Source organism: Rhincodon typus, chromosome 1, assembly GCF_021869965.1.
Source record: "Rhincodon typus isolate 14 chromosome 1, sRhiTyp1.1, whole genome shotgun sequence".
NCBI classification, from domain to species: Eukaryota; Metazoa; Chordata; class Chondrichthyes; order Orectolobiformes; family Rhincodontidae; genus Rhincodon; species Rhincodon typus.
Genome location: NC_063332.1, coordinates 127,248,577 through 127,262,262, shown reverse-complemented (window position 1 = coordinate 127,262,262; position 13,686 = coordinate 127,248,577). Strand labels below are relative to the sequence as shown.

The 13,686-nt window shown below is 37.8% G+C and overlaps 1 protein-coding gene across 1 annotated transcript in view; it reads right to left on the bottom strand.

Annotated features, from left to right (window-relative positions):
- Positions 1 to 679: 679 nt before the first annotated feature.
- The window catches only part of plrg1 (pleiotropic regulator 1), a 30,382-nt gene continuing 17,375 nt past the window's right edge, over positions 680 to 13,686 (bottom strand). The window contains exons 6-15 of the mRNA XM_020515913.2: positions 13,102 to 13,192; positions 12,869 to 12,970; positions 10,785 to 10,877; positions 9,667 to 9,816; positions 8,938 to 9,039; positions 8,647 to 8,749; positions 5,790 to 5,898; positions 5,475 to 5,614; positions 4,737 to 4,930; positions 680 to 1,474 (exon numbers count right to left, since the gene is read on the bottom strand). Of these exons, the coding sequence (XP_020371502.1) occupies positions 1,415 to 1,474; positions 4,737 to 4,930; positions 5,475 to 5,614; positions 5,790 to 5,898; positions 8,647 to 8,749; positions 8,938 to 9,039; positions 9,667 to 9,816; positions 10,785 to 10,877; positions 12,869 to 12,970; positions 13,102 to 13,192 (1,144 nt within the window). The 3' untranslated portion in view covers positions 680 to 1,414. The remainder of the gene's footprint in view (positions 1,475 to 4,736; positions 4,931 to 5,474; positions 5,615 to 5,789; positions 5,899 to 8,646; positions 8,750 to 8,937; positions 9,040 to 9,666; positions 9,817 to 10,784; positions 10,878 to 12,868; positions 12,971 to 13,101; positions 13,193 to 13,686) is intronic.

Sequence of the window (13,686 nt, the reverse complement as noted above, 5' to 3'; positions counted from 1 at the left end):
TACTACTCAATTAACAATGATGGAACAACTCATTTCACTTCATAATCTTGTTACCTAGAAAAAGGCAACCATTACCCAGTAAGATGTGTGCTAGGCTCAAAGCTAAGGCCTAAGTGTAAAAGTGTGTCAGTCAATTTGCAACTGATTTCTTTGAACAATTCCATATATATTCAATTGCATGGAACCAATGAAAATTACCTCCAAACAGAAAACTTTCCTACTTTGTAATGAATTGAGCAGAAAAATTTATTGAAGACAATTCTTTGCTAGGGTCTTCATTGCATAATCCCATACCCTAAACTGGTAAAATTTACCTTCACGCAAATATTGCATGTAAATCTTTTAGAATTGATTAACAAGTTCATCATCTGAGGAACACTAAATGTGATCAGTTAACTGTAGTCTCTCGTAAATTCCTGCTCCCCGTCTCCCTCATGAATAGTCTCTACCTGTCTGGACCACAATTATCATATTTATCAAATTCTGTATTGTGTAAACAGTATCATAACCACTCTAACAAATCCTAAAAGAGTGGCCTCCCTTGTGCTGGTATTAAAGTACGCTTCAGTAATAAGCTTGAAATAATAACAGAACGTCTTTGTTAATTGTTGCTGGCATGATCCAGTCTTCACAAAACCTCTTTCTCAAGTTCAGAAAGTGATAAAGTACAACATTAAAATTCATTTAAGCTTTAAAATTTAATGGTGAGGTTGAAAAAAAATCATATTTCTACATATTTCTTGATGGCCCATGTCTCCTCAAAAGAAAAATAATGAGAATATTTTGTAAATATCTTCACAGAATTTGTTTCCACTGTAGGAACTGGGACTGTCTGAACAGTACTTTCAGAACTTTCTAACACTTCAGATTCGAGCCGTTTTTGGAATATCAACCAGTCTTGAACAGGATACTTTAACCTTTCAACACTGACAAAGATTTATACAATTATCATAATGAAACAGCGTACAACCGAATTACAACAAGCTTGAAACAGTCTCCAGGGCATTAGCCATCTTTCAGTCGAAGCAAAGTTCCAATAAATTACATCTTAGTATAAACTGGCAGAGGAACACTGCAGTAATATACTCATTGTACTATGGACTGACAACATACTAGTGTGCACCTGTGCCCTGCATGTCACTGTCTTAGTCTTTGTTTCATTTTGGTGAAATGCTGTGAAAGGCAAATGCCTGTGTAAAACTTTTTTTCTCACAAAAGAATCTACCAACCATTCTCCTGGAAAAGTTGACATAGTTGACATTGGTTAGTGGTCCCAATAAGAGTCTGCTTTTCAGCCAGTGAATGATTTTGAATTTGGGCAGGAGTGCAGGTGAGAATCTAAAGATGGGAGAACATTACTTAAGAACTTTAAAATTCAGCACAATGTCCATTATGAATTTTAAATGGAAGTCACTTAGAATCTCTTCCGTTTGATGATCTCTGGCTTCCAGTTGACTGGATGAGTTTCTTCCGTCTAAATCAAAAGAAAAGAGAAAACGTTGTTTATCCACAATAAAGTTAGCACAGAAACAATCCTTAGTTAAAATTTTGTAGAACACCTTTGGAATCTGCCAAGAATCAATTCTTCATCTCTCCTTTTTCTCACCTGCCTGCTATAACTTGTTAGTGTTTTGTGAAAATACAACATTAATTTCCAAACATTGCTAAAGACATTTATATCAACCACATCAGCTGTCTCTTGAGCCCCCTGTTGTCTCTAAATTATCTGACTACTTGCCCAACATCCAATATATCAGCAAAAATTTCCATCAACTAAGTATTGCAAAGGACAAAGCCAATTTCTTCAGCTGCCAACGCAAGTGCCTTTTCATAACATTGAATCCATTCTGATCTCTGGCAACCATCCGAGGCTGTTCACATCCTATGAAGTATTTTGAGATGATCTTCTAGTTGTAGATTCTAAGAAAAACCGAAAGAACTGTGGATGTTGTAAATCAAGAACAAAAACCGAAGTTGCTGAGAAAGGTCAGCAGGTCTGGCAACATCTGTGAAGAAAAAAATCAGAGTTAACGTTTCAGGTCAGGTGACCCTTCCTCAGAACATTATGACCGGACCCGAAAGATTAACTTTGATTTTTTTCTTCACAGATGCTGCTAGACCTGCTGAGCTTTTCCAGCAACATCAGTTTTTGTGTAGATTCTAAGACTTTCTTCTAAAATACAGCATATCAAGGTTTGCTCAACCCATTATTGACATAATAAGCAGATCAAAACCTGACAAATCAATGAAATATTATGTAAATAATGATACAGCATAGAAAATCAGAAAATAAATCAAGCAATTAAAGTGTTAAATATATTTAAGCAGTATGAGAATTTAAAACATTTCCCATAACCAGGTTCTTGGATAGCACTGCCGATAGAGATGTGTAGGATGGCCCTAGTATCCTTCCTAATCTGGCACTTGTGAGATTGTTTACTTTAAATGAGACTTCTAGCAAAAACAGACTGTTATGATCCTCAAGCACTGTTTGTGGCTACAATATTTTAACAAAGCACAATAGCAGCCTATTTTCTTACAGCTGCTGAGACTTAAAATGTATTTAAAAAAGCAATATATGAATACACAAGAGACAGATAGATCAACCACTTCATGGGGAATATAAAAGGCTCAAGTTCAAAATCAGATTTCCCACTTTAAAGGTTGAGACAAAGGCACTCCATACCATTTAGAAATGATTCCGGATTGAGAGTATCATCTTGTCCTGAGTATTTGTTTGAATATCAAATTTTTTGTTAAAGAGGATTTAAAATTTGCATTTAATTTTATACTAACTTTGTCATGCTATAACTACCTTCAGTTACTCAATGGTAAACATTTCCTTGCAGGACCTAGTCAGAAGCTAGTAAAGCCTACGTTCTTTTATTGACCAGAAATTTCTCTTAGCTGAGGTTCTAGTTTTGCAATGAATTTGACTAGACTGGTTTACCTTGCAATGGGGTTAAGATAGCAGAACGATTAAAAACAAATCTTAATAATTATACATTCTTTCAGGAGCACATTATTCCACATTACTGAATTAGTTAGGCAATGCCTTATTTTCTCATAACGGGGTCACTCAAATTTATTAACATTTTAACTTAAGGCTCATCATACCTTTAATCATAATTTCTTCTTACCTTTAGTGAGGTTGTTACTTGCTTGCCGAGCTGGCTGGTTATAGTTCAGACGTTTCATCATCATGCTGGGTAACATCATCAGTGCAACGTCCGATGAAGCGATGTTGTTCTCCTCCACTTAGTATTTATGTGATCCGGTCTGTTGAGGTGTTTTGTGTCATTTCCGGTTCTTTTTCGTAAGAGTTTGTATATGGAGTCTAATTCCACATGTTTATTGACTGCATTATGGGTGGAGAACTAGGCCTCTAGGAGTTCCCGTGCTTGTCTATGGTTGGCTTGAGCTAGGATGGTCACATTGTCCCAGTTAAATCGATGGCCTTCGTTGTCCGAGTGTACTAAAATGAGGGAAAGTTCGTTGTGTCGTTTTGCTGCTGACTGGTGCTCATGTATCCTGATGGCTAGTTTCCTTCCTGTCTGGCTGAAGGCCATCAATTTAACTGGGATAACGTAACATCCTAGCTCAAGCTACCCATAGATACGTGCAGGAATTCCTAGAGGCCTGGTTCTCCACCCATAATGCAATCAGTAAACATGTGGAATTAGACCCCATACACAAACTCTTGCAAAAAAGAACTGGAAATAAAACACCTCAACAGACTGGATCATATAAATACTAAGCAGAGGAGAACAACATCGCTTCATCGGAGGCCGCAATGATGACGTTACCTAGCATGGTGATGAAATGTCTGAACTATAACCAGCCAGCTCGGCGAGCAAGTCAACAACCTCACCCACAAATCTTCGCAAGAACCTTAAATTACCTTTAGTTATTTTCTGATTCATTAATGAGAAGGAATTGGCACATAGAGTTAAGACTGCAGAGCCAATGTCAGGGAATCTCTTCAAATGACTTCTCTTCCACTCCAACGGAAGAGAATCCCACAATAATCTAATTATCCAATTCACCACTTACATGGAGTCATTGTTATGTGAGCAATGTTAATTCAAGAGTATCAGGCACAGCTTGGAAATAAGTCACTGCTCTCTTTCATTTGAGAGGGAGGAAATTGGTACAAGACAGCCTTTTAAGGAAGGAGAAATAGAAGTTGTGGCAAATAAAGGACTCCATCTCAGAATTTATCTTTTATTTTCCAAAACCAAATCGAAAATGTTTGACATAATAAAATATAATCCAGACTGTAGTTTTGGAATTATATGGTATGAATTTTGTATACATCAACATTAGCAACATTGCTATGGAATATAATAACTTCTGTTTTACTCTCCTTTTAGCATAAAACACTCTTACACACAAAGGTACAAAGCCAAGCTTTTTATGTCTTTCCCAAAAATAATTTACAGATGTAGTATTACAGATATAACAACGAACTATAGATAAATTAGTGCCATGGATTAATATTCATAGCAAACTGGAATAAGACTCCATCTCACACACACAGCTACTAGATAAAGTATCTTTTTAATCCCAGGAGACTAAACTAATTTGAACAGAGATCCTAAGACAAAATTGTAGCATGTATTCCCTGCTGTTATTAGTTGCAGTAATTCAGAGAAACAAATACAGAACTGTGGCATTTAATCATTTAAAAACAAAATCCTCCTTATTAAATTAAAAAAATTAAAATCAATACATACAGCAGTGTCATCTTCTTTGTAGACTTTAATCGTTTTATCAGCTTCTGCTGTCAGTAATCTGCTTTCTGACTGGTCAAAGGTGCATGCAAAAATTCCAGATTCACTATCTAAGGAGCCTGGCTGCACAGCAGCATGTATTCGTTGGAAGTTGTAACCAGTTCTCCAATCCCACAGGTGCATGGTACCATTATCAGCTGTTAATATAAATTTCACATAAAAATTGACCAGACATAAAACAGCTAAATGCAAAAAAATCTGAAAGTTTCTGACATTACATCTTTTGCTTGAAGTGTGGTATGTTTTACCTAAGTGCTTTTTATAATACATTTGGAAGGACAATATTCTCCTGACAAATCAAATGCCATCCCTTTAAATTGCTTGTACAGACTACAGATTAACTGAGCATTGTTTCAATGAAACTTAAGCAATTCGCAACACAGTACAATGGGACAGATCTACTTGTGTTAATTGTGGTTAAAACTAATGAAGTTCAGTAACTTCTCTACAGTTCATCTAACTATACATTTCACAAGGTACTGCACTTAATTAAGCTGTAATTTTGAGTATAACTGAAATTTTAATTGCTTTTACATAGCTAACAAGGTAGATTACAGAAGGAAAAATACACAGCCAAATAACTTCTCACCTGTACCTAAAATAATATTAAAAATTACCCAGATACTAAATACTTATCTTGCTCAGCTCAGTTTATCTCTATATTTTTTCCCGATTGTTTACCTCCTGATACGAGCACACCATCCGAGTTGACAGCAAGTGTATTGATGATAGCATTATGACCAGGTAGGTTCTGAATAAAAATACCATCGGGACATTTCCACTGCTTTATGTTATCTGGAGAACCAGAAGCAAAAGTATATCTATAATATAAAGGAATAATTTGATATTAGGCATAGCACAAATAATCAAAATTATAAGAATAAAGACAAAGAATGTCAATGTATGGACATCTTCCAATTATGTTTAAAAAAACATTTATGTTTTAAAGAGGGCTTCTAACATTACATTGAAGGAACACATTATCTTTAGACATACTGTCTTGGATGTAGAATGAGAGAACGAACAGACTTCTTGTGATTGGTTAATGTGACTCTAGTTTTCCCTGCTACCAAATCCCAGAGTCGTATGGTTGTGTCATGGCTTCCTAAAAGAAATAAAACAAACTTGTTGTAGCATTCATTTTCAAGTTACAAAAATACCAGTGTATACCAGTTGTCCCAAATTCGACTGGGACAACACGTCCATAATCGCACAAGCCAGAAAGAGACACGCCAGGGAATTCCTGGAGGCCTGGTATTCCAAACGGAATTCCATCAACAAACACACTGAATTAGACCCTGTGTACAAACCACTGAGAAACAGGAAGTAATATCAACCACCTCAGCAAACCGTGGCATATAAATAACAAGCAGGACAGAACACTGACACTTCACCAGACACTTCACTGATGATGTTACCTAGCAGGGTGACAAAACCCACCGACTTGGCAAGCATGTCTACAACCTCAGAAAATCCTTTTATCCCTCTCAGGTTTTCTCCATCTACTTGGATCCCTCACACACTCAATGTTTTCATTGAGAACTGTCAGTGTGACTTTGGCCATCTCATTCATACCACTCTGTCTCCCTGTGAACCTGCTGAACTCTGTTCTCTCAGGTTCAACCTTGATGCTGTCAACAAGCCTGCCAGTAGTGTTGTCTGGCAAACTAACTTCCTCTTTACAAAAGCCGAACACTAATTCTCCCATACTTCCCCCTGCCTTACACTGAACCAAAACTCCACCAATAAACAACAAACTATCATTGCCAGGTCTGTCACTGGCCTCAATTCTTCTAACGATCCTCTCTTCATGGCCCTCAGCTTCAGTCACCCAACAGTGGGCTTCTACTTCTTTCCCAAAATCAATTACAGGATTGCCTTTTTGTGATGGTTCACTCCTGCCTCACTATTCGATTTCTTACTTTGATGACTTTCTTGATGTCCTTGTGGCTGTGACAGTTTTAAATTTCCTGGTCCTGCCAGTTGCCTTTTTAGAATGGATGTTCAAGCCGTCGATAATTTCATGCCCCACTTGGATGGCCTCGGGATTTTCTATTTCTGCTTGAATGGAAGAGGTCCAAATAGTGTACATCCACCAAACCCTCCACTACCTAGTTGAACTTGTACTCTCATTGAACAACTTCCTCAACTCCACTCACTTCCCCCAAATAAAAGGTGTTGCTATAGGTATCTGCAAGGGCCCTAGCTCTGCCTACCTTTTTGTGGAAAATGTGGAAATTCCTTTCTCCAGTTCTTCTCAGGCCTCCATCCTCAACTCATTTTTATATATTGATTGCTTTGGCGTCATTTCCTGCTCTCACTCTGAAGAGGAAAATTGCAGCAACTTTCCTTCCGATCTATAGCCTCCTGTCATTTTCATGTGATCTACCTTAAACTCTTCCGTTCCTTGACTTCTTGTCTCCATTTCTGGTGTACACTAATGAATGACTAATCACTCTTAGTCCACTCATTTCCCCCAACTATTTCAATTACTTTATGGGAGGTGACAGCCTCGTGGTATTATCGCTGGACTGTTAATCCAGAAACCGAGGCAATGTTCTGGGGACCCAGATTTGAATCCTGTGTCTAATTATGACCATGAATCCACTGTCAACTGTTGGAAAAACCCATCTGGTTCACTAGTATCCTTAAGGGAAGGAAACTGCCATCCTTATCTGGTCTGTTCTACATGTGGCTCCAGACCCACAGTAATGTGGGTGACCCTCTGGGCAATTAGGGAAGGGCAATAAATTCAGACTTAGACAGCACCATCCTCATCCCGTAAATGAAAAAAAAAATCCTGGCTTCCTTTAAGTATACATTTGCTCCTCAGCTTCTCTATCTCCATTGTTATAATGTTGCAAACTTTCATATCAGTGTTCCCTTCTTGCTCAACTGAGGGCTCCCTCACAGGGGATGGCACAGTGGCTAGCACTGGTGCTTCACAGCACCAGGGACCCGGGTTCAATTCTAGCCTTGGGTGACTGTCTATGTGGAGTTTGCATCTTCTCCCAGAGTCTGCATGAGTTTCCTCCAGGTGCTCCTGTTTTCCCCCACAGTCTAAAGGCGTGCACTGCCCCTTACTGTCCAGGGATGCATGGGTTAGGGGGGACGTCAATCATGGTAAAACCCCCATGTAGGTTTACAGGGATGGGGTGGAGGATTGGGTCTGGGTGGGATGCTGTTTGGAGGGTCAGTGTAGACGCAATGGGCCAAATGGCCGCTCTCTGTACTGCAGGAATTCTATGAACCACCTACAAGGCTTTCACCACCCAGTTAGACGTCTTATCCCTCTTAGACCAACAACAGAGTCCGCTTTATCTTCCACCACCAGCCTCCAAATTCAGTGAATTATCCTTCACTATTTCCGTCACTTCCACCATGATGCCACCACTGAACACATCTTTCCCTGTTCTCCCCTTCCAGCATTCTTAAGGGACCTACCCGTCACACCTTGATCCACTGCTTACTCAGCTCCAATCACCAATTAATACTAGAGTTGCAACACTTTCCATTTCATCTCCTCACTCCTCATTATCATCCAAGACTCCAAACAGTACTGCCAAGTGAAAGAGTGATTTATATGTATTTTTGTTAGTGTAATGTATTTCAGATAGCAACTCTTCATTATTTTATCATTCACACCCCCTCTAAACATGTATTTTGTTTGTTTACTTGTCCCACTTCTACTTCCTGTTTTCCCTTTAGGAAGGTTTTCAATTACCAGTAAATCATCTCAAAAACTACAATATAGAAGGGAGGTGAAAATACCCTGAATCATTCAAACACGCATAATCTTTTAAGTCTCTATATTTAACCAGCTAATGTTTAAAATAAATATACAATTATTTACCTGTAATAATCTGTGGTTCACCAGCTTGGCATTTTACAGTCGCTACTGTATTTGTATGCCCTATTAAAGTGTGTACATTTGCTTTCGTTCGTATGTCCCAAACCTATGTCAAAATCAAAGGAAACTTTTTCAACAGTTCCTTTACATGCAATATTAAACCAAGCTTAAGTATCTAGGTTTTATGCATCACTTTATCAAAACCCAAAAGATGATGTGTATGATTAGGTTAAGAACTGGTTTGTGATCTAAGTATTACACCCATAGAGTTGATAACTTTAGGAAATAGTTTACCCTTGCAGTTGAATCTCTGCCACATGTTATCAAGACATCAATGGTTGGGTGCAAATCAAGTCCATACACTGCACTTAAATGACCGTGGTAATGTCGGATAACCTAAATAAACAGGAAGCACAGAAATAAACAGAGATGTACTGTTGCTCATATATTTATGTATTGTGCACATTCACTGCCAACATTGCAAAGCTGAGCTAAAGCACTTCAGAACATTAAAAGGTGAAGTCACCATAGAAAATAAAAACCGAATGAACTACTGATACCGTAAATCAGAGACAAAAACAGAAATTGCTGGAAAAGCTCAACAGGTCTGGCAGCATCTATGCAGAGAAATCAGAGTTAATGTTTCAGGATGACTGACCCTTCTCAGAATTCAGTTCTCAGCTCTGAGGAAAGGTCACATGACCTGAAACATTAATTCTGATTTCTCTCCACAAATGCTGCCAGACCTGTCGAGCTTTTCTAGTGAAGTCACCATTGCCCAGCTTTTTTATAAGCACGCGCGATGGCTGGTGGTGGTTTAACCTGAGGTCGACACACTCTTGGACAAGGGTCAAGGTGGAGAAGGTAGGACCTTCATGGTGACCTCAGCTGCTGTAAGCATTGAACCCACACTCTTGATGTCATTATGCATTGAAAACCTCACATCCAGACAATTGGGCTAACCAACCCCAATTGTATAAGACTGAATTCATTTCAGTAATGCCATGCTGCAAGAATTTATACCTTATTGTATTCCAGATCCCAGCATTTCACTTGCTTATCCTCACCACAGGAGAAAAGGTATGGGCTTCGTGAACTGACCGCCACTCCTCGTACAGTGCTGATGTGCCCAGTCAGAGAGAGCTTTAACTTACCACTAGCCAGATCCCAGATCTATGCAACAAAATATTTAAAAAACTGTTTCTCACTCCAAAACAAAACAGCTTTAAAGTGATGCAACAATGGCATACAGTTAATCAACATGGGCTCTCACATTAGAAATACGTAGCACATTTTAAACGCAATCATTTCAAGTTTCTTAAACAGTAGCTCAGTTGTTTTACAATTACCAATTAATTTTCTATATAATAATCATAACTAAAATCTTAAAGTACAACTATGGAAACGCAGTCAACTGTATAAACTGATGCAAAAACAGTATTTAGTTTCCCCTACAAAATGCAAAGAACATACAAGCTAGTCAGTTGGAGAGGACAGCGAAGTTGATATTTCAGAGAAAGACCCTCCAGATCTAGGTTTGAACCAAAAATATCAAACCCGGTAGATACTGACTGCCCTGTAATATTTCCAGCATCTTCAATTTTTGTTGCAAATTTCCAAGATCTATCGTATTTAGTTTTCACTTCAATCTTATGGAGTTGTTTATTTTTACTCAGTAAGCTACATTCTTTAAAAAATGCATTTAAAACCAACCAATTATAAGAATAGTATTTACTATTATGTAGGACCACTTTCAAGCGAAGTCATTTTCTGAACTTTCAGATGTAACACTCTGGTATTGAATTATCTCCATCTATAGTTTTATTTCCTGTACTTGAACAATTCTGGTTTCCCTCCTTCCAATACTCTCTCCACAGTCTCCATTCAAATGTTTATTAAACAGAACAGTGACAATTACTGATTACAGCAAATGCATTTGCTAATGCTGTTAAATAGGCACCATATAATCATTTTCTGTGTAATAGGAGAATTAACTTGAAGCAAAATGTCTGTAAATGTCCTGTAAAGGGTTCAATGGTACTAGACAGGGAATTGCCCAAATATAAGCCAAAAATAAAGTACCACCCTAACAATCCCAAAAAATTATTTTTAAAAATCACATTTCCAACATCCAATCTTACCTTAATAGTTCTATCAGCTGATCCAGTAACAAACCACTGATTTCCAGGTTCAACTGCAAGACATCTAACCCAGCCCAAATGGCCACTGATTACCTATAGATAAATGCATGAATCAATATTAGCAACATTTGACCATACCTTTTCGACCATGTAACTGTATAAAGAATGAGCAAAAGATAAAATTACAAAACCTTTGCTAATCCTTTCATACAACCGAAAACAAAACTCTGCAAGTTTTAACTGAATGTTACTGATTTTATGAGCCACTTATAACTTTTTCAAAAATAATTTCCAGTTGAAATAATGTTAATCATGTCCAATTTCCAAGAAATGAGAAATATTTCGTGTTTTGGTGTGGCAGGGTATCTAAAAGTGGTGAATTTAAAGGGCTACAGAGATAGGGCTGGAGAATGGAACCAGTTGGATCGTTCTTTTGGAAGCTGGTACAGATATGATGGGTTGAATGGCCTCCTTCTGTACTGTAAAATTCTATGATGCTAAATGGCATTTATCATCAGACTGATTTGTGAATGGTGAAGCTTCATTTTTTTTATATTGCAAGTTTCTGGAAGTGCTGATAACAGCATGGCAAGGGATTCAAGGTACTTGAAACCTGAATGAACAGGGTAAGCAACTCCACAGATCCTTAACCAATCAGGCTGTTGCAAATAAAGAAAGGAAACGTAAATGAACATCACTGTATATATAGAGGAAGAAAGGGAGTAGGAAAAATTAGATTAAGTGACAGAAAGGCAAAATCAAAAAGCATATTTAGTTTTTTTTAAATTCATTCACAGGATGTATGTGTAACTAGTTAGACCAGCACTTATTGCCTATCGCTAATTGCCCAGAGGGTAGTTAAGAGTCAACCACATTACTATGGGTCTGGAGTTATGTGTAGATAAGGATGATCGTTTCCTTCCCTAAAGAATGTTAGTGAACCAGATGGGTATTTCCAACAATCATCAATGGATTCATGGGGTTGAATTAGACTCTTCAGACTCTTAATTCCAGATTCTTTATTGAATTTAAATTCCACCATCTGCTGCAGGATTTGAACCCAAGTCTCCAGAACATTAGCTGGGTCTCTGGATTAACAACCCAGCAATAATACCACTGGGCCATCGCCTCAACAGTTAAATTTTACATTTAAACTCCCCAGTTAATTTTACATTTTAAATTCTCTAACAATGAGTAATTCATGAATGAGTTTCTACACATTAGTGCAGTGCCAGAGGGTGACTGGCAGTGATGAACAATTATCACATTATTAAATGGCACTTTTATTTCCCACAGCAAAACAAATTTGACTGAGTTTAATTCAAAAGCATTATGTTTCTATAATGCCAACTTTGAGGAATACAACAAAATTCTATTTTGCATGTATAACGGCAGAACAATGCAACACGACAAAAAAGTTTGGATATTGGCATTTAAACTCTCAGCAGTTTTCACCTAAAGCTATTTTACACACAATTAACGAGGAGTAACATTGTCTTCCCAATCACACCCATTATTTCCAAATGTCAAAAGGACAGAGTTCAGGCACATGATATTGCTAATCATAATCCATATAGTAAGACATTAGAAAGGAATCTTGTTGGTTTAGAGCACATCGAAGATGGTGAATACGATGTTTCAATTCATAACATTCTGGCATAGTGTTGCACCATTGCACACAAACTATGAAAGATGACAGCACAGGAAATGACTTTAGTTTATTGTAACTATGCTGACTTTGCTTTAGTGCAATTCAAAATAAAGTTGAATACCCAATTCTTTGCCACAGGGAGGAGTGGTGAAGGTTCGTGATATATGATTATTATTTGGAAAGACGGGTTCTGAAAGTGGGATCATGACAGCTCAAGTATTTGCAATCAGTGCCCAGTGATTTGCCCATCCTGAGTCCAAGTGAAGTTTTTTTGTACAAGTCATGTTTGACTTGAAAGTATTCTTATATGTAAGCAGGCAAAAAGAAAATGTTTAAACTAACACTTTATTGCCACAGAATGAAACATTTCACCTGTGATGAACATCGACAAATAGGTTATTTATGCAAAAAGTTCACACAATAATTTGCTTACTCTGTACAGCTTCCAAGGTGGGTGCCATTGTGGTTTTGGCATTGTAGGAAGTTTTCTTGAAATTAGTGAAGAATTCTTTGAACCTCCAACTTCCATTACAGCCTGTAACATATTCAAACACAAGTTTAAAATTCTAGATGTATGTATTTTCAGTCTTAAAATTTATTGACAGAATTCTGTCCCTTCACCAGAAACAATGTGTGTTAGCATTTACAATTTCTTAAGAATCTTACCATGGAAGATACTGGAGGCTGTGACCGTTCAGCAATGCCCGCATGTCTGTGAATATCAGCAACACTGGCTGCAGTACGATTTGCATCTTGTCTGAAAGTGAAATAAAACATAGACCATAAGACCATAAGACTTAGGAGCAGAAATTAGGCCTTTCAGCCGATTGAGTCAGCTCCACCATTCAATCGTGGCTGATAAATTTCTTAACCCCATTCTCCCGCTTTCTCCCCGTAACCCTTGACAATCAAGAACCTATCCATCTCCGTCTTAAATATACTCAATGACCTGGCCTCCACAGCCTTTTATGGCAGAGAATTGCATAGATTCACCACTTTATGGCTAAAGAGGTTTCTCCTTATCTCTATTCTAAAAGGTCTTCCCTTTACTCTAAGGCTGTGCCCTCGGGTCCTAGTCTCTCCTACCAACGGAAACATCTTCCCAACATCCACTCTGTTGAGGCCATTCAGTATTCTGTAAATTTCAATTAGATCCCCTCACATCCTTCTAAACTTCATCGAGTATAAGAGTCCTCAAATGTTCCTCATATATTAAGCTTCTCATTCCTGGGACCATCCTTGTGAACCTCC